The 25,000-nt window shown below is 39.7% G+C and overlaps 3 protein-coding genes and 1 pseudogene across 4 annotated transcripts in view; 3 read left to right on the top strand and 1 right to left on the bottom strand.

Moving 5' to 3' along the window:
* Positions 1-781, top strand: part of LOC146468386 (uncharacterized) — a 1,267-nt gene extending 486 nt beyond the window's left edge. The window contains exon 1 of the mRNA XM_085124633.1: positions 1-781. This exon is cut by the window's left edge and continues 486 nt beyond it. Within this exon, the coding sequence (XP_084980759.1) occupies positions 1-360 (360 nt within the window). The 3' untranslated portion in view covers positions 361-781.
* The window catches only part of LOC146468385 (mediator of RNA polymerase II transcription subunit 14-like), a 91,645-nt gene extending 86,236 nt beyond the window's left edge, over positions 1-5,409 (top strand). The window contains exons 37-38 of the mRNA XM_085124640.1: positions 3,697-3,904; positions 5,186-5,409. Of these exons, the coding sequence (XP_084980766.1) occupies positions 3,697-3,904; positions 5,186-5,247 (270 nt within the window). The 3' untranslated portion in view covers positions 5,248-5,409. The remainder of the gene's footprint in view (positions 1-3,696; positions 3,905-5,185) is intronic.
* The window catches only part of LOC146468384 (uncharacterized), a 66,896-nt gene extending 47,790 nt beyond the window's left edge, over positions 1-19,106 (bottom strand). Inside the window, exons 1-4 of one of the 2 annotated variants that reach the window (XM_085124644.1) lie at positions 18,630-19,106; positions 15,337-15,388; positions 12,562-13,741; positions 11,830-11,904 (exon numbers count right to left, since the gene is read on the bottom strand). In XM_085124644.1, coding sequence (XP_084980770.1) covers positions 11,830-11,904; positions 12,562-13,720 — 1,234 coding nt within the window. In that variant the 5' untranslated portion in view covers positions 13,721-13,741; positions 15,337-15,388; positions 18,630-19,106. The remainder of the gene's footprint in view (positions 1-11,829; positions 11,905-12,561; positions 13,742-15,336; positions 15,389-18,629) is intronic. The other variant, XM_085124645.1, reaches the window with a different exon arrangement.
* LOC146468383 (uncharacterized) lies at positions 18,985-21,496 on the top strand (annotated as a pseudogene).
* The last annotated feature ends 3,504 nt before the right edge of the window (positions 21,497-25,000 follow it).

Here is a 25,000-nt window from a genome sequence, read left to right as displayed (position 1 = left end):
AAGCCGGATTCTTCCAAGAACTACCAGCAAATTAATTTTTCCTGCCTCCTAGCTAGGAATTATATCTGGATGAGCAAAAGAAAAGAAACCGCACCAAAGGTAGAAGGTTTTCTACAATACTTGAAATCAATTTACAATATGGAGGCCAATGCAGAATGCGCTCATTCCAAAAAGTGGGAATTTTTAAACACTTTTGTTAGAAAGCCTCTTTTTTTTTTTAGTTATCAGTGTGTCTCGATGCACTGTACATTTTGCCTGTTTTTTGACTTTGGGTACATTTGCTCCGCTTTCACTGCCCTTAATTCAAGAAAAAAAAAACACAAACTGCTTTGTATATATAAGTACTGTATTATAAAATAATAAAATATGACTGCAGCATGTTCTTAATTGTAATTGTCAGTAATGTTTTTTTTTTTTTTAGAATTGCTTTTGATTACTTTACTTATTGATCGTTTCAAAATGTGTATTGCAATTGTAAGTAATTAATAATAGGTTATGTGTAGTGTTGTTGGTTATTGCGATATACTAATTTGTAACGCTGTAATTATAAATAATAGGAATAAAACAAAGAAGTAAATAAGTAAGAACTGATAATAGTGTAAGTTATTGCATTGTATTGCAGCGTAAGCGTATCCTTTGTAGACCATATGTTAGTTTTGCATGGTAACGTGTAAGTATTGTATTGCATTGTATTTTATTGTAAGTAGAGTAAACGTCGTATTGTAAATAGGATAGGAACAATGTAAGTAACTATGTGTTTTTGATTAATTTAATAAAAAATAAATAAATAAAACACGCACCTGAGCGCATAGGCCTGTCAACCCTATGCAACCCCATACAGCACAATGATCACAGCCTGGCATAATTCCAATTATTAAAAACTGCATCATTGTATAATGCAATTCGAGGGATATAATTGTTAATTATACTCGTTGTAAATATCAGCATCATAATTACAACTAAAAAGGCTTTATTGAGTCAATCCCCTCAAATTTATACCTAAGTTTGTACTATTTCGAGATCATTACTTGATGTAGATTCAGTAGATTCAGTCAAAATCAACATTACACAAGAAAGAGTGTTATCTATAGATTTCATTGCAGTAATCACACAAAATCTTACAATTTCCACGCACCAACATTAGTCATCTCCGATGCTCATAAAATCACGGCGAAAATGCGTTATTCCTTGCCCAAAATCACTGCTTTTGACGAAGAAACAACTTTACGCCATACATTTCTTTCTGGTGAGTTGCAACGTTTGCCGCCTGGCAATCCCAGAATCCTTTGCGCATAACATAGGTTTCTGATTACTGGCAATCATTCATTGATCATTACATCATCTTACGGACCCTCGAAAGCACATGCGTATGCGCCCCAATCTCGTTTCCAGAGGCTGCGTTCCTTTTGATCATCACCAACTAAGCAAGACCTCTGGGCTACTCAATGTCAAAATCCAGTAAATCGAAATCTGATTGGCTAATACATTTTACCGGAAGTGTCTTTAAATCGGAGGTTTCAAAACAGGAAATGAAATAGACTGTCAAAGACATCGGGAATTGGGCGAAGCCGTAAAACCGCCATATAATCGAAATGCAAACAAAAATCCATTCACATCTTTTTTTCTTTTGCAGTGAGACAACACGAAAAAGATAGCAAGTATAGATATAGATCACGAATGAACGGAAAAGGCGCGAAACCGTTTGCGATATGTTGCAGCGTTTGACAAAGCTCACTGACAGTATGACACTTGCGTCGAAGGTCGCGTCGAGGTTACAATGGACCTAACAATTTTCGGAAAAATTCCTCTAATTATCGACTCTGAAATGGTTCATAGTCAATGCTGGCCGTTTAAGAGCCGCCCCCTGTAAATATCGACTATCGTCGTTTGGACGAGAAAAAATGAAATCCCTCAAACTTTCTCAGAAGAATGGTTTATATAAGTGATTCACATAAATATAACTTTCAGCTCAGTTAGATTCGTATGTTAGCTGTAGTGCGACCATCTTAGTTTTACCGCTTTTAGAGGGCGTTCAGCGGCCATTTTAGGCCACACTTTTAAGAATTTGCCTTACAAAGAAAGCGTTACAAATCCGAACAAAATCTTATTATTCGAGACAAGCAAATGTTTGTTGTTGTGTTGAGAGGCGGCAGGTCTATTCCGGGGGTGAGGGGTGGGGGGTGAAGGGTGGGTGTGAGGGGTGAGGGGTGGGGGGGTGGGGGGGTTGGGGGTATTGGGGGGTGACGGGTTGGAGGTGAGGGGTGAGGGGTGGGGGTGGGGGGTGAGGGGTGAGAGGTGGGGGGTGAGTTTAACAGACGTGGATCTAGACTCTCATATACGTGATAAACGAACATCCTACAATCTCACATGAAATCACGAGTTCGGGTGAGAGGGTACGTTTAATTTGTTCATGGCGCGAGCTGTGGGGATCTGCAATCCACCTTAACATTATTGAGTTCGACAAACACATAAAAGTAATCCAAACTCTGGCTATCGTTTATTGTATTGCTTTTTTGTTTGAGACTTGTAAGATCTTGGATCTTGGATCGACTAAATGATACACTGACGTCATATTGGTTTTGATTCTTCAAACTGTAACAAAACTGTAACTTTATATATACAAATAAACGAGATTAACTTTCCCTGGTTAATCATTTACCATATGGCCTTCGAAAAACCGGTTGTTAGGCTAGTTTGTCAATGATACTAAGTGGAGCAAGCGTCAATACTACTGGATATTTCAAAATATATCAAATTATAGTTTCAGTCGGATACAGCCGCATTTTCGATGATTTGTTGTGCGAAATCACTGTAATACACCGCACTGAGCCACTATAAAACTGAGTTAATTCTTCTAAGTCCGTCAGGACAACCATAGGCCGAAAAAATTGCCTTCCGCCCCATAAGCTACCGTGTGCAAGGTGTCAAATATTTCTTTGTTATCCTTAATGACCAAAAATTCTTTCAGCAACCATTTAAATCCTGCTTTGAACTGGAGATTCTCGTCAAGAAATCGTTTATGTTCCGTTGACCTTCCGCCTCGATTAAACAATGAGATTGCGTTACAGAAACGCGTGCGCATCCAGACGGGCTGGGGTGGGGGCGGAGAGGAAACAAAAATGGAACAGCTCCTGAATTAAAAAAAAAAAAGACCCATTCAAGATTACTGTCAAAGCTATGTTATGCATTTGGGTATTAAATAGGAAACTGCTGTCCCAGAATAATGTGAAATATGGGGGAGGTCTTCCAGTGGACGGTACCCCCGGGTGAGCCCGCTCAGGCTTTCACACAAGTATCAAGCTCTCAGTAGCTTGATAGGCCAGTTTTTAAGGCGCTGTTTCATTTTGAATGATCCATTCTGAAATCTGTTTTCCCCAGTATTTCTCCATAATTCTTGTTCTTTTTAGGTCCAAAAGTAAACCAATCAAAATCTTCTTCACTTAAAAGGATGATCTTATTTATTTCACTGTAAATTTCAACGGTCTACATGCTACTGAAAATCTACAAAAGGCAGTTTTAAGAACAGTTCTTGATTGTCTTGTTGGACGTCACCCGAAGTCCTTTTCCGCTGCTTCTAATGATCTGCATAATCAGTGTGCATAATTCTCAGTTCATGGGCGTTGAAATCCAATGTAAGTCAAAATATTTTAAGGTTATTCTTGTAACTTTTGAACACTTTTTTTCATATGTTAACAGATTCAACTCAGTAAACCGATCCCAACATCCCTCACGGGAGAGGAGCAGATCGTAGTAGTTCCCATTCTTCACGAATTACAGAACAACACGGTCCAACAGGCTGAAGTCCCGCGCCAGTCCTCTGCGGTTGGTTCATCTACGACTGCCACTCACGCAGCCATAGTCACGGCGACCTTGAAGCGATGGAGTGAGGTTGCACCGATGATTGGTAAGAAAAGCCAGCGACACAGTGAGCGATTTTATACGGTCTTCGCTTAGACTTCGATCGCTGGCGCTTGTTGGTGATTTGCGGTTTCAGTCGTTTGATATAGGCATACGAGGTGATAGTTTCCAAGTTTCGTGGAACAACTAAATCTGATCGGAGATTTCGATGGCTCGTCGTGCCAATCAAAATTGCTGCAAAAAAAAATTTAAATAAAATAAAAAATAGCAGGGCATCCAGTGCGCAATTTTCGGCCATCAACAACGCGTTCCAAACGACGCTTTCCAGTCAATCCAAATAATGTTGCTGTTGCCTTTGAGTGGGCAAACTTTGTCCTTCAAAAATAAACCAAAAGTTTAGTTTTGCGCTTCCCTCGGTTACCCAACCGGACCTGAAAGTTAAGAAGGAAATGTTTTTACGCGATATCATTTAAAAGAGTATCTGGTTAGGATCACAATGTTGGGTGTTTATTGGTACAAAGCGCACTCGTTACTTGCTGCTGTTGGAAAACAGAGCAAAATTAGCAGATGTTGAAGGCGAACTGCCACGGACATTTGGTGTCATTTCCAACACCCCCAAACGTTTTTGTATCAACAGAAACTTAGACAATAATGGTCGCAATAATTGCGTTCGACGTAGAAAGAACGCACACCTAATAGGCCATTTCCGAGTTGCTGTGAACTTCATCATGAAAGCGACGCTAAGTTCGAAAGCTTTTCATAGGAAAATTAGTTTTTTTTTTTTACATATGAATGAAAACTAATTTTCATTATAAAAACTTTGCACGTAGCCTCGCTTTCATAACGAGATTCACTGCAACTCGGAAATGGCCTATTACGTTTGGAGTCGAGATGGTATGGGGCAATGAATGGATCTTGGGACGCTTATCTGGCATTCCCCTCAGATTTGCAGTGGTGGATGACGTCATCACCAACTTGGCAAAGTGGAGAGAGCCTGGGATCGAAGCCATCGAACGCACTCCCTTATCTTTGATTATTACTAGTAATAATAAGTCATTGCATAAACTTATTTCTCTCACAAATCGTTTCCTCAAAAAGTCCGTTCACCGTGAAGTAAGACCACGTTTTTGTCACGTAATCCTTTTTCCTCTCAAAGTAGATTCGTGTACTTTTTAAAATTCTGTTGTTGTAGTAGTTTGGTATTTTGTCTTTGTTTTATTGTTTATTTTTGTGGGCCCCAAAATCACCTACTCGCAAAATAAACTATCGCAGCATATTCGTGCTATTCGGAAATTAAATTAAATATTCTTTGTTCATCTGTTTTTAGGTGAATGTACAATTTTCCCAGCAGTGTTGGAGCTCGCCAGGAATTTGGACATTCCTCCTTAAACAGACTGCCTCATATTATTAGGGGGTGATCTGTTATATTTATTGGACCAAAATTTGTAAAATATATAGCCACATCCAATGCTGACAAAGTCAGGTAGTGTAGCGGTGTATTTTAGCATATAAAATGAATGGTGGCCATTTATGGTCGTAGCAAATGATATGCACTTGTTTTGCTGTCGAGCTTTAGCGAGATTAAACAGCCTTCTCACAGTTGCAGATAAAACAAGAAAATTATAACGTAAGGCTGCAACGGTGCAAAGGTGATAAACCTGCTTTCGCAGGCCATCAGTGTACTCAATTCATTTTATAAGGCGGATGGAGCACGGATTGTTACACCTCTGGACCTGAAGAAAAGATTTCCACGGTCAAGAAGTACGACAGGCGCCTTACAATGGGGAAAACAATTACAGTGTCAACAAGTGTCAACAAGGCTAAATTAGAAGAAATTACCAATACGTTGAGGCAAACTTTAATATCTGCTTTGGGTTGTCCAACTGAAAGGTCCATTAAGATTTTGGTTAAGTATCAAAATGTCTTATTGCGGAAACCTAAAAAAAGTCGGTCATAGGACGTTTTTCGCGACACCAAAGCTTCACAAAGTTGGGATATTTATTAGTGATATTAGTTAGTTTTTCTGTAAATTATCAAGCAACTTTCCTTTTAAAATCCACAATCAAACTTTAATGTTTTCAAAAATAGAGAAATTTTCATATCACACAAGTCTACAGAAATAACCTAAGGCCCTGTGAGGCAACTCGTTCAGACAATTGTTTTTCCGCACAGGGTTGAAGATGAATGTCGCTGTAGTACTATAAATAGTTCCTTGCATCTGAATGTACAGCGGCTTATCGAATGGATAGGTATGCGCGGCACTACTCAGACTTTACTAAACGATATCACTTTATCCACAAGATAGCTATCTGGTATACAATATCCAGCAGCCTGTGTCAGGCTATGATTGACGGTTACAGTTATCTAAATTCCGTTGCTCCACGACTTGAGATTAATCACCGACACAGTCAAATTAAGAATAACAGAGTTCCTCTGCTAACGCCTTGCATTGTACCAGTTCATTACACAAAGCGTCGTATAAAACCTGATAAGTAGCGGCGGAGCCTTCCCTTCGGTGCCAAACGAGCAACATTTCATGAGCCTTCCCGGCTAATCTACCATTTTCTTCATCAAATGCAGTTATCTCTGGTTCGTCGAATCCAAGGCGTCTCGCTAGCGGCTTCCATTTATCCGCAATTTTCCTCGAAAGCCTCTCCAAATCATCTTTCGAACGATCGTTAAACTTTGTGACTGTAATAGCAAACAGTAAAGGCGGAATCAAGCAAACAAGCAAGTTCATTACCCATGCTTTGTAATGATTAGTATTAAAAATAATAATTTAAAAATTTATAACGCGCAAGTATCTATATAGACATAATAAAATGCGTGAAAAGTGTCAAAAAAGGCAAAATTATTGCCTTTTCACCTCGTGTCTCAGTTTTCTTTGAGGGTTGCAAATTCTCATGCCCAATGCACAATATTTTTGTAAAACATCAATTAAATTAATCCCTAGGAATCCACTTTAATTTTTATATATTTTTATACATTTCCCTTGCTATCGACATTTCCTTATGTTAGGCCAAAGGAGCCAGAGGAGGGTCAAAAAATGTATATACAACAGTCGTTTGAATGGAAGTTACCATGGTTCAAGGAGTTTATTCAGACGATTTTGGTACATAGAGCTTCGTAACATGGCAAAAAAATGGAACATGTAGTTGCACTCTGATAAGTACCTATCACTTACCGTCAACTGGAAACGTAACAACCAGTTGTAAGTACTGGTTACGTTGTCAAATAATTTTTGTTGTACCTTTCCGTTTCCTTTCCGAAGTCATTTTATTCTGTGAGAAATCAATATACTTGTTGGCGTTCGTTGTTCGAACGGCCCTAACTCCAAACCGCATAGTTAAGAGAATATTTAATCAAGAAAGATAATGTTAAAAGCGGTTTGCCATGCTAGATCCGCTCAATTTCAAATCTAAGTGAAGTTTAGAAAATTCAGTTGAAGTACGGGTTTCCAAACTAATCTTAGCTCTTCTTACCCTTGTGGTTTCTAGGCCTGGTTACTTGCGCTTTGTAACGAAATGACTCCAATTGACACTTCGGAAAATTCAGATTTTCCACGTCTAAATCTGAACGAGACAACTTCACAGATCAGTGTGTGCATGGTCGGCTTAACGGATACACTTCAATGAAAAAAATAGGCTATACATAAAGATATTTTTTTCTTGTAGTGTACATGTGATTTGGATTACCTTCAGAAGCAAGTTTGCTTTGTTTAGTAGCAGAGGTGCGAGCAAACGCGAACCCTCGGTCCTTATGATAATCAGCGGAAGAGCCTGGGTGTAAGAAAAGAAAAGTTTCAGATTTTCCAAGTACGATTTTAACTACCCAATAAAGAGTACATCGCTATTGATATATGTATCTATTTTTTCAGTCAGTGACGCAGGCATACAAAGAAAACGAAACCCCGAGTTCTCCCAGCCAGACAATCGAACCTATGACCTTCCGATTACTAGTTTGGATGCTCTACCACTGAGCTACAGCAGACTCCTGGAAGCTAAGGCCATTAAACTAGCTACAAGCTGCTAGGATTTGAATGTAGAGGAGTGGAATATGCGAAAGAAATCTGATGTTTTGTTTTAACCTTGATTGACATTGTTTAATGCCGTATATTCTGAAAACGTTTAAGTGGTTTTCAAGATCAGCACGGTGTAACCATGATACCTCATTTTCAATAGGGCATAGTAAAATTTAAGGTAGGCTACATATATTTTTTGCGATTGATTTGGATTATGTACCTTCAGTAGCAAGTTTCCTTTTCCTTTTTCTGGAAGCAGAGATACGAACAAACGCGAGCCCTCTGTTCCCAGGATTTTCGGTGGAAGTACCTGTGCAATAGCAAAAGAAACGACCAATAGAGAATACATTGATAATGATATATGGATTTTTTCAGTCAGCAACACAGGCAAACAAGACGCCTATTCTGGCATTTACGCGTGATGCTTAATGTAGCGTCATTGATTATTCCCATTGTGTGCTTTGCAGATTTATAAAACTATCCTAGCTTATGGAATAGCGAAATCTGACGTGAAGACGTGAAGATTTTGGAAGCCACCTGACAAACTGTGACGTGATAAACATATGACAGAATGGCAGTTCCTGCCGACTCCTGCACGTTGCGAAAAATATTTGAAGGATAATAAACACAATAGTCTCCATTTGACTTTAAAAATCTGCTCAGATATTTGTCCTTGGACATTATTTGTTTCTGGAGGCTGACATGCAGTTTTCCTCGAGCTTCGCTCTCGGAAAAACTGTTCTCTTCTCGGGACAGATAATGTCCGCGGACAAATATCTGAGCATATTTTCGTACGTAGATATCAGTTCGCTTCTATTGTTCAGTGTTGACTTTTCGGGTCAAAAAACAGGCTCGATCATATTCAAATGTAACCAAGAGATGTAATTTGTGTCTATGGGAGAAATATTTTATTACATGTCGACCCGAAATGTCAACACTATACAATAGAAGCAAACTGATATCTACGTGCAGACATTCCAAAAAATTCCCCTTTAAAGACCGTGCTCGCTTAGATTGTCCAATCATATCCGTCAGTCCATGTTGCGTCAGTAGGCATTGTTCTGTATTTTCAAATTTTGTATATCTTCATATGTATCCGTTATTTTTGACAGTTGCCTGATGATTGCTTCGTAAGAAGCATGAAACTCTGAGTAGCAATAAATGTCTTCGACCATATAATCCAACTCTGAAAATCTAAATATATATAAATGTCCTTGACATTTACGAGGGTTAGAATCGGGGCCCTCCAGCTTCAAAGACCACTGTGCCACACGTACTCAACTGTCAAAGCAGTGATTAATTTTTGTACTTATTTGTTGGTTAGGGTATCTATCTGTCTAGTACCAAGGCGCAACCATTTTAACTCCCAAATGTCTTCGGACTGCCGAAGAAGGATACGCAAATGAGCACAGAACCGTCCCTCTGACTTTTCCCATCTTATTTTCTATTGCCTTGAAAATCTCGATCTGCTTGAGCGGCATACAACAGTACGCTATCACCAAAATATAAACTTACGAAGACAATATGATACATCGGTCAAGTGTACTTAAGTCTATTTCTTTTAATTTCCAACTCCAAAAAACGTGAGTTTTTATAATTGAAGGAGGAGAGAACATAAGGCGAGCCGTGAGAGTACGCTACATTTAAAAGTTTACAACCAGCAACTGAGTGTTTTTTGATGTGGTAAGGTGAATGGAGAGCGATTATGGAAAATGCTCCAGAGGTTACTGGCCATCTAAAACAAAATCCCGCTTTTGGATCCAATACTTTCTTTGCCGAGTCACCGCTACAAAAACACACTTAGTTGATGGGGCTACACCTTCGACTTATTATTATTATTATTATTACTATTTATTTTTTTAGCTAAATTTACACCCCAACTACAGTTTTTACAGCACTTGTTCCTCTTTCTATTCACACTGATTTTCGAACAATTTAAGGAAGCTAATATGTCCCTTAATGTCCTTCTACGACGTTCTCTTTTAACAAGCATCTTAAACTGTAATGATAAACTTGACACGTTTTCGAAATATACATTTTATTTATACACTCGATTGCAAAAACGTTGACACCTAAAAAAGCATAAACCGTGAACAATGAGACCCAACGGATTTGTGGGTAGTGTTTAAACAATAACCTCATTTCCATAATGAATAATTACCATTCTCATTCTTTGCAATAAAAATACAGTGCTGACTTAATTCTTCCGAATAATTTTCTACCAAATATTGCTTAAGTTCATTGCCTGTTTTAAACTTAGGCAAATAGCGAATTGTATATCACTCAAATTGGCTCTTGTTGGCCAACTTGTCTTGACAGTTTCCATCATTCACCACGTGCAACTAATTTTGGTCGTCAAACGTCGCACGAGATTAGAAATATTATGCAAATAAATTAGGTACACTTATACCCGTAAAGCCATTGGGTCTCATCGTTCACGGTTTATGCTTTTAGGTGTCAACGTTTTTGCAATCGAGTGTATGCTTGCTCACTCAACCAGCATGCCTCATGAAAACGTAAACAAAACAACTATTTCAGAGGAATATCCTCAAGAGAGCACGTGTTACTGGCTCTAAAATTGACCAGATTGGCTATGTTATGGTGTGTAAACACGGCTCTGATTATTGGTTATATGGATTGCAGTTTAACTTCTAACTTCTTATTTACTTCAAGGATTAAAAAAAAAATAGGATTTAAGCTAGGCTTTTCGAAACGCTTAAAACAGCTCGAAATTGGACTAGTTATCGTTTGATTTTGAAAGACGCAGAGAGTCCGGGGAGATCTTTTCGTTCTTTTAACTGTTAAGATCCAGATACTGCCAATCCTTCAAAAACAAGTTTTCCTTTCTTTGTTTGCTTTATTTTGCTTTTTTTTGTTCGATTTACTCATTTGAGCTCATTTTATTTGGCTCCTCTGGTAATAATCACAATCGTTTAAGAACACATTTAGTTAATGGGGCAACAGCTTCGGCTTATTTTTTACCTAAATTTACACCCCAACTACAGTTTTTACAGCACTTGTTTCGACCAATTTAAGGAAGCTAATATGTTCCTTAATGTCCTCCGGCCACGCTCTCTTTTAACAAGCATCTTAAACTGTAATGATAAACTTGACACGTATTCATAATATACATTTTAATATAAAGTGTCAATTTCAGCCAGCCTTTGTGATGGTGAAGCATGATCGATCAAATTTATCTCCTGATGGAGACTAACAGTAAGTAATCTAGTATGACCAACACCCTGTGAGAAACACGATCACTATATTTATTATATATCAGAATCACGATCAACTTGTATAAGAATAAAAGACCTCAAGCCGATCTTTTTTTTATATAAATCGATGATGCACATAAGTAAATCACCTGATTTGACTATAATAAATATTGTTTAAGTTTACTAAACTAACAGTCTATATTGCAATAAACTAATTTTGATCGATATGTCGGGAGAATAAAATTAATTTGAATGATACACCGAATCCAGATTCTTTTGAGAATCAAACTTCCTGTCAGACGAATCAAACGTATCTCTCTACAATTTTTCCATCTAGTCCAGAACACGGGGAATTCTCAAGTAAAAATTGTACTCATGCTAACGGCGAAAATTTGTCCCCCCTGAATGGGCACTAATCTATCGTTTCTCGTTTCCAATCATGTAACTGTTGTTGACAGGGCACCCTCCAAAAAATATTTCAAGTAGTTATATTGTATTTATCTTTAGTTATATGCTACACACAGATGTCGATTGTATACTAAAAAAGGTTTTACACAGTCGCTTGGGAACATTGCTTTTTGGCCGTTCAGGATAGTTCAGAATAGCAGACTTACTGACTGACAAAGCGCTCTTTTCAAGCTTACAACGCGCGAGGGAGATTTACGAACAACAAACAGCGAAAAGCTTGTTTCTCTGTCGTCCCTTCATTGATATAAATTGTTAACTTTAAATCACCTTCATCCTGCTCAGACGAAATTGAGACGGATTCCTCCGAATGGGATGACTTCCTCTTCAGTGAGGCTGGTGGAGCTTAAAAACAAAATACCGAAAAATTATATTTAATATTCATCTGCAACTGTACTTGTCTATTGAAAGCGCGCATTTTTTAAATGCCTCTTCACAAAGGATCCTGTTACCGAAAAACTTATTTTTTGTCGCCTCTGAGCACCTTAGTTTGGAATTGACAGGTGTTTAAGCTAAGATTTACAGATGCAGCAAGTTTAAAGCGATGAGAATTTGATACTTAACAAACGTGGGGGTAATAAAAATTTCATGATTCTTTCTGTGTACTTGATTTCGTTGACCAATAATGACAATAATGAAAATGTGCATTCTTTCGCTTTAACGAAATCAGTTTGTCAAACCTGAAAAGCGCGTCATTTCGGATCAACTCTCAATTTTTGCACTCTATAATGCTCCATAAGCCTCCTCTACAGTGCAATGCAGTTGTATTAACACCTGGCGGAAAGGGCTCGCTTTAGAATGGCAAAAGGATCGGTCGGAGGAAAGCTACAACCATGGCCACTATTAGACAAGACTATTTTTGTGACAGCCAGCTCCCAAAACCCTTATCAAGAAACAAAAAGAAAGACAGAAGAAACGAAACTTAGAGGAACTACTGAGCTTCTTGCACGGATTAGCGAGGTGTTTTTCATACGTATCCGGTTAAACTAGAAAAAGTCCTACCATTGAGCATGCTCTTTATCTTCTCGACAAGGACACTGCATTGCTCCTCCCAACTATATTTGTGGCCATAGCTGTTGCGTAGATCTTCGGCCTCTTCCAGTCGAAGTTCTCTGTCTTTGTTCCATACTTTCTCGATGTTTTTCGCCCACTCCTCAGCATCATCAGAGTCAATCACACACTGTGAACCATGGCGAACCTTCTTCAGGACTTCTCCAAATCCCGAGTTGTTACTCACAAGAATAGGAAGACGTGCTGACATAGCTTCCAGAGCAACGAGGCCAAACCCCTCGGTTCTTGATGGCATAATGGCAAGATCCACCTCGGAAAACTGCTGTTTCAAATGTTCCCTAAATTCGATGAATCGCCTTACTCTCAGTCGACTTGGAGGGATGTTGTATGCTTTCATACGAGATGCTATCTCATCTTGTTTATTGTTTTGCGCGCCAACGAAGATGAGATGTACACCATTTAATCCAGCTACAGCTCTAGCGGCGATGTCAAATCCCTTCAAAGAAAAATCTTCGGCATCACCTCGACCAAAAGCTAAGACTCTAAAAATGTTTCCGTCGTGGTTGCTCTGTACTGCACTCAAAAATTCACTGAAAATGCCTGGCGTAAAGACGAATACGTTTTGGTCTTTCCCACAAAAGCGAAGATAAGAGCGGTAGGCCTCCGCCAACTTAGGCCCAACTGCAACGACACAATCAGCCATCTCACAAAGGTCCACTTCATCTCGATGCTTCTTTTCCGCCTTTGAAATGGCTACAGAGTAATCCTTGAACATTCCAAGCTCCTCTGGGTCGGTGTGCACGAACTGGACCCACTTACACTGACGATGTTTCCTTATTAATTGTGCTTGGCGACCGAGTACTGCTCCGTGTCCGATTACAAAGTCAATTTGAAGGTCATCTGGTGGAGAGCAAAGCCAATCGATTTCGTCATAACCAGGCATCCTTGTCGCCTGAACCAGAGTGACGTTGCTGTTCAGAGCTGCAGTCTTTTCATCCTGGTCGCATCGTGGGACAAAGACGGAGACCTGTACTCCAGGATGTTTAGCTAGATGTATGGCCAACTCTCTATTGAAAGTGGACAGCCCCCCAAGTTTCGATCCCCACTCTGAGGCTAACAATAATACACTCAGGTTTGTGGTACGTGCCATGGTTCTTGAAGGCAGCAAAACCTACAAAAAGCATACCAATAGCTGTGTAATTTTTCAGCAGTTACGCAGGTACACTTGGAAATAGAAAATCCAACATCTCCCAAAAGAAATGAAACCTATGACCTTCCGGTTATGAGTTCGGATGCCCTACCACTGAATCTTATATCTTAGTAGTACACTCAACGACAACAGTTAGGATCATGTTCCCTTTTACTGATTAAATACATATTTGTCTACGCTTATGCAGTTTGATATGTTCGGATGATTAAGAAAGTTTCAGTAGGCGGAATCCCCCCCCCCCCCCTCCCCCGAATTTACTAGCTGTTGTTGGCTTTAATACGAAAATGCTAGCTGACAATTAAAGCTAATTAAGGCCGGCGTTCTGAACACTGAGCTATCCATGACACTGAAATGAAAAGGGCGTTGTGTAACAGCCCCCGTATAAAATATCGAAAGCTGCGTGCGAATAAAAAGACACAGGATCAACACAGATGAAACAAAAGCCTACACACGATGCGCATACAACCGGACATGTATGGTTCGTATTAATCTCGTAGCCAGACCTCAGTCGGTTCGGGAATGTCGAAATTCCGCCTGACCGTGGGAGATGTGGGTACGAGATTACGTGAAAAATACGAAAACTGTGAGATCTGCAAATAGGCCATTTTACAGTTCTGTACTAAGTGACCTGGCCTTGGATTGTAAGCGAGGCTGGGGGTGACCTTGTCTTGATACAAACCTCACTGCTTTCCATGTGTAGGTCATGCTGTTCTTATGCTAACTAGTTTGCATTTACACATCAAAAGCAGTGTGGTCTGTATCAAAACAGGGTCACCCTCAGCCTCGCTTCCAATACAAGACCAGGTCACTAAGCACACAACTGTACAACAACTGCAACTGTCTGAGTGGGATTCGAGAACAAGTAGTCAGAAATTTTTAGAGAAGAATTTGGTAGTGTAAGAATGCGTGTATATTTGCGTATCGAATGATAACAAGAAGAATACACGGATTGTCTCTACCATGCTGATGAAATGGTAACATGTCCATAGCTTTAAGCTTCCGTTTTTTAGCGCACGATAGCGCACGTAAAAATGCGATAATTTTTAAAGTTAAAAACGTCCTTCTTGACAGCGACATGCTGTAGTCACGCTCGAAGGCAAAGCAAAGAATTTTGCTATATTTTTTGAAAATAACAGGAACTGGAATTGCTTATTCTACAGCTAAAACTTCAAATCGTAGTGAGTGTTCTGAGTGAGTAAAGTGAGTCAAACTTTGGACGAGTGTAAATTGAACTGGGCCCCTCGGTGGGCGCCGGCCGTATCACTGATATCATATACTAGTAACTTTAATACGCAGTTGTTTGGTCGTCTGATCATACTATATGGCGTCTAAATCACTTTTTTCAGACAAGTTGAAATGTCAAGGCAATGCAGAAATTGCCTTTTAATACAAATGGGGGGAAGCAAAAATGTGTCAGGTCTCCGACTGTTTAAAGCAATTTCTTGACTACAACTTTCGGGAAAGCTGAAACACTTGACTAAGGTTGTCTTCAAAACTATTCATTCCAAGAGAAATATTAAAGCTGCGTTTGCTTGCAAAGCAAAATATAATCTTACCTCGTTTAGTCAGGCAAGGCTCTGAGGATACCAAATGATATACTTCAGGACCCTGACAAGAAAAAATGAACAAAACACCTGAGTAAGTAAATATTTTTTCCCAGAAACGTACGTGATGGGAATTAGTGGAGTAATTAGCATCGCGTCGTTGAATACTCGTAACCAAGAACACGTTTAACCTTTTACCCTTCAGCAGTGGTGCTATAACACAAAGAACCATTCAGACTGTGGCGTTACTAGTATCAATTGAAGTCACGAATGACATGATGGACTCTGTTCCACATCCACAGTGATTGATTTCAAGTTCAAGTCAATTGTTTGGATCAGAAAACTAGTCCCTAACGATACCTGTAAGATCACCTCTTGTAAAGTTGATGTTCATATAAACGTCGAAGTGAAAGAAAACGTCATTTTCTAGGCCGTTAATTTAAAGGTAAGTCTTCCGAAATTGTTATTACAGTGTGATCATCGAGTGTCCTAAAACAAACATCAACGATTAGGCCATACTTTCGAAAATAACAGGCAATGGAATTGCTTCAGTATTTTACAGCTAAAACTTCAAATCGTAGTGGCTCGATGTTGAAAGTCTACAAATAACTTCAAGCACTGTGTCGCTCCACTTGAAAATTTTCAACCAAGTCATATCTGTTAACTGGTGTGTACAAGACAGCGGTTTTTGATTGATAAGCTTTTCAAATGCCTTGCCGTTTAAATCGCAAATACGAAAGCGCGATTTATCAAGCCTCTTAAAAGACAGTTGCGCTGGCTGCCATCTATGCAATTCCTAGACTTCCTGTTTACAATACTATTTTCACCGTAAATATATTTGCCCTCGATCTTTTGTCACTGTTTGATGTATTTTTAAAATATTTAAAAATTGACTTAGTTACATGCATACTTTTAATCTTTTATAATTTCTAGACATTGTACAGTTTTAGATTCTCAGTTACGCTTAGTTCGGTTTCCCCTATTGGATGAGGGCTTACCCTCTGCTATGTATTTTATTGACAAGTATATAAAGTTTATCCATTCCTTTATTTACGCCTGCTTTTTAAGACCTAGTATACAGAATAAGCTCGAGACAGACGCCGGTAGTCTCAGCCTCAATAGGCAGAATTCAATGTTTGGGCACTATACTTTCAAAACGAAACAAACTTGCATACAATAACGCCAATGATCTGTCATGAGGTCGGTACGCTGTGATGTCTTAATGATAACGAATTATTAAAAATTTAATTAAGACATGAGAACGGTAAAAAAGCGATAAGTTATAACATATTCTTATTTTACCTGGGCACGAAGGCGACGGCAGGGGAGGGTCGTGTTTATACGCAGGCATAAATTTATGTTTAACCAAACTTTTTCGACACCGTAGCTTTAGCTGGTAAACTAACTTGCTACTGGTGTTTGCTAGCATTAGTTTATCAGCGAGACGCTTGTTTTTGATTCCAGATATTCTAACTGAATGTCACGAAGTTTGAAATTCCACAAAAGTCCTGTCATACCCCTTGATAATTTTGTGCTGTCATCGATTCGAAGTAAATAAAATAAATCACTTTTAAGGAAAACTTTGACATGTCAGTCCCCAGTATTATGAATATGTGGCAAAATCATATACATTAGAGGAGAAAAAAGCTGTCAATTGCACTGATTGCCAGAGTAGTAGTAGCAGTGGTAGTAGTAAATTCGTGTATGTATGTCCTAGATTAGCTCGCTATTTGCAGGCGGTGTTCATTGTAAGTAACTTTTGGAAAACTTAATAAACTTGTAACTTGGAACTTAAAACTTTATACCAAATAATAATTATAACGTTTTTAAGTTTCGCAAACTTAACGTCAGTATCAGAGATGAAGGTACATTACAGTGTTTTGATTTTATATCAACGGTAAGCGAATCATTTCACTTTGGCTGTACTGATGATCAGCTTTTGAGACGAGACGGGTCTTTGGCCATTTGTTGTATTCGTGACTGGTTGCTTAGCGACTGCACCTCATTTCGTTTCATGCTCTGTTTACCTTAATATTGGACCCTCTTATACTTGGCTACTGATATTTATAACTCTTTTCATACCATCCGCATGATTACACACCCAACAATAACACATTGGTTTGAAGGTTATGCATTAATTGCTTTCAGAAATCGTTCGTCTCGACATCGAAATGCAATAATAAAAAAAAAATTGCTTGACTTCTCACACAGTCTCACTGATAGCTTTGAGTTGAAATGAGCTTGGATTCATGTGGTTTCTCAAAGATTAAAACCGAGGTCAAGAACAACTGAAGTTCATCTCGAATCAGCTAATGAACGTCTGATATTGCGTAGAAAAATATAAAATCAACCTCTTCGTCCTTTGTTATCCAGAAGCTCACCGAGTGAATGACTTTACAACCAATGCGATCAACTCAGTCAGGAACATGCGTTCAAGCGGCGTTAAGCTGTACACTCTTTTCCTTCTACTCGTCTCGTATGAACCATTGAACATGATTTTGGCGACAACAGCTTTGAACAACGTACCATACTGATGTGTATTCGAAAAACACTAACAAATTGAGCGGACTGATTTTTCTATATTTTGGTCACAAATTCAATATCTCATTGTCTGTTTGTCTTAAATGAAAATGACAAACAAACACTATTCCAATCGTTTATTTTAGTACACGCAACATTAGACTAAGCTTCCTTGATTGCTTATGACGTGGTTAGTGACATCTTCAAAGCGAAATTCTCGAAATTCTCAACTCGCTTTAATTTCGCAAGTGAAAGACATTACTTATACTTCAAGTGAGACTTGAAAATCATATTAATAAGCGATCTGAATCTGATAAATGCATGCAGTAAAATTTTGTTGTTTGAGCGCCGGAGAAGGCTGTGCGAATAGAAGCACGCCGAGTTCGAAATAGTATTTTGCATACGTATACAACGTACCAAGAAATCTGCTGCTATTACGCGGTGATACCGCTTCTAAGTTAGTGTTTTCGACAGCTTTTTTAAACAAAACTACCAGGGGAGGCAGAGCTTAGCAAATAATACAATACAGCACCGAAAATGTATGAAATTTGAGTGGTGGCGGCGTCTGAAATTAAGCGGGTCTAAAATATTTTGAGTGCACAACAGTAAGCTTCTCTACATTGCTTGAAATGATCTGATGAAGCCCCTTAAAATCTGTTTGTTTGCCTTAAAAGCGAAACCTGACTTGATTGAGGTTGCATGAAGCCAATTTATGAGACAGAAATTAAAACTAGTCATCCTAGGAGAAGAAATGACCTGCATTATTAAACAAAACATAGCCTTACCTCGAGGTTTAGCTTTTCTAATTTCTTGCCTCCCACACGAGGTTTACAGTTGATAACTGCAGCTGTCGTCTGCTCCCCAATAACCTCAAAAGCGGAAATGAATTCAAACTTAGCTTTTGAATGTACTAATGGGAATTTTCCAGTCTAAGACGTGACGGAAAATGGTGCAATTTAGCGTAGAGTCGTTGCATAAACAGGAACGCATTGTACAGGCTCAATTGAAATTCGTTTTAACCTTTTGACTTGACGCTCTTATTGCCAAGGATGCCGAGATGCTTTGTTAGATGACGTCACGAAGGGCATGCTACAAGATTATACATCATGCTTTCTTAGAACCTTTTTCTCAGAAATTGAAATGTACCAAAACCTAAAACGCAAGTGTAGAGCGATTGTTCTTGCTCATCAAGCCTTTTGTGTTGTGGCCTTGTCCTTGCCGTCGCCGTCGTGCCCAGGTAAAATAAGAATATGTTATAATTTATCGCTTTTTTACCGTTCACGAGTCTTAATTAAATTTTTAATAATTTATCATTGGTTGATTTTGAGCTTCGCTTAAAATGTTTAATTCGACGCGCGCAACCTTTAGCAATTACGTGTCGCAATAGATCTTATTTTAGTTAATTATTAATGTAGCTCTATATATACCGCCACGCACGTGGTCGAGACAATTATTTTACGAGTGATTCGCTCTGTGTAAAGCTAGTTAATTCTTATACTTGTGATTGTGAAGTTAATCTTACTTTGTTGCTGCTCGTCATACGGAATTTTCGAAAGAATGTCCTTCGGCGGTGGAAAAGGATTCCCACTCTTCCGGAACGACTGCACCCTGACTAGAGCTTTTAGAGCCGCTAAATCACGACTCTCCTTGTTTTCAAGACTCAAGACTTTCCGTTTCAGACTCAGTTAAACCAGACTCTAGACTTTGTTCATGTTTTCAAGACTCTCTATCTTCTGTGGAAGATAAGTGTTATCTAGACTCTAGACTAAGCGGGGTGGTTCACTCTGATCCTGGCAGTGCGAGTGCCACACCCTTGCCTTCCTCGCAAGTTACGGTTCCTTTAGTTATTGATGATAATTTTACTGATGTTTGCTCATCGCTGCATGTAGTGCAGCCTAGTATTAGTTCTAGTTTAAGTTCTAGCCTGGGTATTTCTTCCCAATCGTTCGTTACCCCAGACGCACTTCCTTTCGAGACAAATTTCTTTGTCACATTACATAATCAAGTTTACGCTAAGGGGCAACCCAATTTTTTAGGCGCACGTTTATCTGTGCCCACTTCGTTGCATCTTTCCTTGTGGCGGTCTTTACTGACCGAGTATTCCGATGTGGAAGTTTGTGACTTCTTAGAGTTTGGGTGGCCCATCGGTTACAATTATCACGGGGTTTTACCTTCTAGTGATTTTCGCAATCACAAAGGTGTACTAGACTTTCCGTCCGCCGTTGACAGCTACCTGTCAACGGCACTTGCGTTAGGTTCCGTTTGCGGTCCATTTGCTCGCAATCCTTTCGTGGCGCCTATCGCCTTGTCTCCTTTGAATTCAGTTCCAAAGCCGGACAGCAATGAACGTCGGTTTATTCTTGACCTCAGCTGGCCGGCCGGTTCGTCGGTCAATGACGGCATTTCTAAAGATTTCTTTTTGGGTAAACCTGTGTCGTTAACTTATCCCACTGTAGATGACATCGCAGAGCGTATCGTTCAGCTGGGGCCGGGTTGCTTGTTGTTCAAACGTGATCTAAAACGTGCTTATCGTCAGTTGCCGGTAGATCCTTTTGATTATCCTTTGTTGGGATATTCGTGGCGGGACAAGTTGTTTTTTGACGTTTTATTGCCAATGGGTCTCCGGTCCGCTGCTATGGCTTGCCAGCGAGTCACGAACGCGGTATGTTTTATGCTCTCGCGGGTCGGTTGCAACGTTTTGAGTTATTTAGACGATTTCATGGGGATCTCCGCGCCGCGCACTGCCTTCGCCGATTATGCGCTCACTGGTTCGTTACTACAGGCCTTAGGGTTACAAGAGTCGTCTCACAAGGCTTGCCCTCCGTCTACTCGAGTTACTTGTCTCGGAGTTCTCTTCGACACGATAAATTTTACTATGTCTGTTACGCCGGACAGACTCTTGGAATTGCAAACGGATTTGTTACCTAAGTGGCTCACTAAAAAGTCCGCGACCAAAACCGAGCTACAATCTCTGATAGGCAAACTTGCCTTTGTTTCCAAATGCGTTCGGCCGGGCCGTTTGTTTCTAACTCGCATTCTTGACACTTTGCGTTCCTTACGGCGCAATCATCATCGGGTCAAGTTATCGGCCGAATTTCGGAAGGATATCCGCTGGTGGATGCGGTTTATCAACGTTTACAATGGCGTATCTCTTGTTCCCACGCAATTGTGGTCTGCGCCCGATAGTATTTTTTCTACCGACGCCTGTTTGACAGGTTGCGGGGGTATGTCATCCGAGCAGTATTTTCATGTCGAATTTCCGCCGGAAGTTCTCCTTCAATTCACCGCTATTCATCTTCTTGAGGCCTTAGCTATCGTTATAGCTCTTCGACTCTGGGGTCGTTATTGGCGTGGACTACGGATTATGGTTCACTGTGACAATTTTTCCGTTGTCAGTTCCTTAAACTCCGGTCGCGTTCAGGATAAATTGTTAGCAGCTTGTTTGCGAGAAATTTGGTTTCTCGCCGCGGTGCATGAGTTCGAAATCCGCGCTTGTCATCTTTCGAGTTCTGAAAATCGTGGGGCCGATTAACTGAGTCGTTGGCACTTGAACTCTTCCTTTCAGAACGAGTTCTTCTCTACGTATGGCTCACTTGGTCTGCAGCCAGTTTCAGTTTCTGTGGACATGTTTCAGTTGTCCGATTCTATCTAATGTTTTTTTTTTTTTCCTTTCACTTCATAATATTTTGTTTTCTTGCCTTTTGTTTTTCTAGATTCATTATTAACAAAGCTACAGAGAGATCTTAAGAAGACGCGACGAGCGGCGTATGCGGACGGCACGCATAAGAACCACAAGACTCAGTGGAGGGCTTATCTCTACTTCTGTTTTTCCTTCGATCTTGAGCCTCTCCCGGCAACTCTCGATACCATATGTTTGTACTGTCAGTTTCTTAGCCGTTCCATGACTCCCCAGTCCATTCGTAATTATCTTAGCGGGGTCAAGCTTCTTCATGTTTTCACGGGGTTCGAATTCCCCTTTTATGAGACGCCAGAGTTAAAATTAACTTTACGAGGACTCGATCGTATCCTCAAACATGCTCCTTCGCGTGCTCCGCCTGTCACGCCGGAGTTGCTGCGAGAGTTAATCCAGTGTGCTAGTACTTCTCCTCATGATTTAGTTTTTTCCTGCGCGTTTCTCTTCGCCTTTTTTCTTTTCGCGCGAATTTCTAATTTGGCGCCAGCGTCTGTCAGTTCCTTTGATCCCTCTAAACAACTTTGCAGCGGAGACAAAGTTGTTACTAGTTTTGGATTGTCGATTTCCTTTAAATGGTCTAAAACAAATCAGACAGGTTCCAAGTTGCTGAAACTTCCATTATTGTATACTCCAGACCCTAATTTGTGCCCGGTTCGTGCATATCTTCGCATGTGTTCTTGCTTGCCTGCGCCCGCTTCGGCGCCCGCCTTTTTCACGGCTTTCCGTGCAGGTTCGTACTTTGTCATCACTAAAACGCAATTTGTTTCGGTTTTTCGTAGCCGGCTGGCCCGCCTCGGTGTTCATAACCCTTCTCGTTTTAGGGGACACTCCTTTCGTCGAGGGGGAGCTACATGGGCCTTTCACACAGGGGTCCCGGGTGAACTGATTCAAATTTATGGAGACTGGGCGTCAGACGCATATAAATGTTACCTTGAATTTTGCGAAGATGCTAAGCTTCGCGTCGCACGGGGGATGGTTGGTGCACTTCCGGAGGCACTTAATTCCTAATTCGTTCGAACAACTGCTTTCCCTTTGGTTTGGCGGTTTTGGCGGTCGAGAGGTTTGTCTGTGGAGTGATTGTGTAGTTTTCCTGTTTTCCGCCTTTCATTTCACTGAATAAACCTCTCATGGTGCCAAACCTAAAGAAGCGTGTTTGTTCTTTGAGTTGATATTATTGTAATATTAGGAAGGAGAATTGGTTGATTTTGAGCTTCGCTTAAAATGTTTAATTCGACGCGCGCAACCTTTAGCAATTACGTGTCGCAATAGATCTTATTTTAGTTAATTATTAATGTAGCTCTATATATACCGCCACGCACGTGGTCGAGACAATTATTTTACGAGTGATTCGCTCTGTGTAAAGCTAGTTAATTCTTATACTTGTGATTGTGAAGTTAATCTTGTTTTACCCTCCCTACCCACCCGTTCTTGGGTCGAGAGGTTTGCCTGTGGAGTGATTGTGTAGTTTTCCTGTTTTCCGCCTTTCATTTCACTGAATAAACCTCTCATGGTGCCAAACCTAAAGAAGCGTGTTTGTTCTTTGAGTTGATATTATTGTAATATTAGGAAGGAGAATTAAGACATCAAAGCGTACCGACCTCATGACAGATCATTGGCGTTATTGTATGCTAGTTTGTTTCGTATTGAAAGTAAAGTGCCCAAAGATTGAATTCTGCCTATTAAGGCTGATACTAGCGGCGTCTGTCTCGAGCTTATTCTGTATCGGGCAGAATGACCAGACACTTACGCATATTAATGAGCCATGACGGCGCAGCGAGTTTATTTACGACATAATCGAGATCTCGCACGCGCTAAAATAAATGGAAAATTTCATCTTTCTTTCTGTGGTTTAACTTTTGAACAAATTCCCGCAAAACAAAGCAAAGTGTATGTATTTTCTGGATGTGAACGTTCACTGCGAAATATGCGCATATTCGCGATTTTCCGAAACAAAAGAGCTAAAAGGAGAAAACAATAGCGAGCTGCATTCATTGTTTAGTTTGCCACCACCATTAATGAGCTTCGTCGTGCGTTCTTGGCAACCAATGGCTGAGGCGCTTTCATAGACTCTCTGCATGATTGCGAGTAATATGACAGATCTACGAACTTTGTTGAACTGGAAGTAAATGTCCCGAGAACAATAGGCATTCTGCGCGATGAAGGGTCGCCCGGTGGTTGTTAAAAAAAAAGAGAAGAATTATAGAAAAGAAAAGAACGAGAGACAAATAATATCTTCAGAGATAAATGAGTACAAATTCCGAACGATCCCTTTATCACATCATCCCCGTGATTGCTATTTTGTCGTCGATGCGCTGTCGACATCGATACGACAGATGATTCAGATATCTAGTTATTTACGTAAAGATATCTTATAAGCTTGAATAAACCAAGAAAACGCTTGCACTGGAATTGTTCCAATTTTTGGACAAAATAAATAAATAAATAAATAAATAAATAAATAAATAAATAAATAAATAAATAAATAAACAAATGAATAAATAAAGCACTCATTCAGAGAACAAGTCATTTTATGGGATGACCTTGGGTGTAACATGACTGAACAACTGTAACTTGCATACCTACATGGAAATTGCCTCTTTCTGTTCAAATCATTCAGGTTTGCGGTTCCCATTCGATTCGAAGTCCCCTAGAAGATACAAGCGTGGTCTTAAAGAGGTTATGTACTGTATACCTGGAATAAGACGAAGGCAACATACATCAAGTTTATGCTGTACATTTACAATCACGAAAAAAAATTGTCCGTTGTATGAAAGGATCGGTTATCCAATCGTTCTAGACAAGTCAAACAATCACGCGAAGCAATTAAATTGATCGACATTACCTGAGTATCAGCTAAATGTTTTTGACCTCATAAAGGTATGCTCAATGTGTTGTTGAAGCAGGATGTTCATAAAAATTTACAAGTTCCGTTTCAGGACCTCAGTTGCGTAGAGCCACTCTTCGAAATGAAAAGGGCCAACCCAGCAGCAAGATTAGGGAAAATTAGATAGATAGATAGATAGTTTATTAAAACTGCATCGCAGCCAAAGGCTGAATTGCGCAATTATTTACAAATGTTTTATGATACTTTAAAAAATTACAGATGAATCCTTGATAATAAATAAAAAACTGATTACAGTGTTAAAAATTCTATATAAAGTATTTATATTAAAATATGTTAACTTATAAAGTATATGGGGTAAAACTACAGCCTCGACATCGCATATATAAAAGTGTTTTTGGTTCTGTTTGTAAAAAGCTTCGGTATATTAAAATGGCGCTGTCGTCTTAGGTTATAGCGTGAGTTGTCATAACCTGGAGGAAGGAGCGCTTTCAATTTATGGTTTGGATCACTAACAATGTTATCAAAAAGTTTGTTGCATAGACCGTAATGATGATCCAAAATGGGTGTTACCCCCACCTCTATTGCCGAGTTGCACTTTCCTGATGTTATAATTGACA

Source organism: Pavona decussata, unplaced genomic scaffold (genome assembly GCF_977016875.1).
Source record: "Pavona decussata unplaced genomic scaffold, jaPavDecu1.1 SCAFFOLD_131, whole genome shotgun sequence".
In the NCBI taxonomy this organism is placed as follows: Eukaryota; Metazoa; Cnidaria; class Anthozoa; order Scleractinia; family Agariciidae; genus Pavona; species Pavona decussata.
The sequence above is the reverse complement of the archived record's forward strand: the minus strand, read 5'-3'. Positions and strand labels throughout refer to the sequence as shown.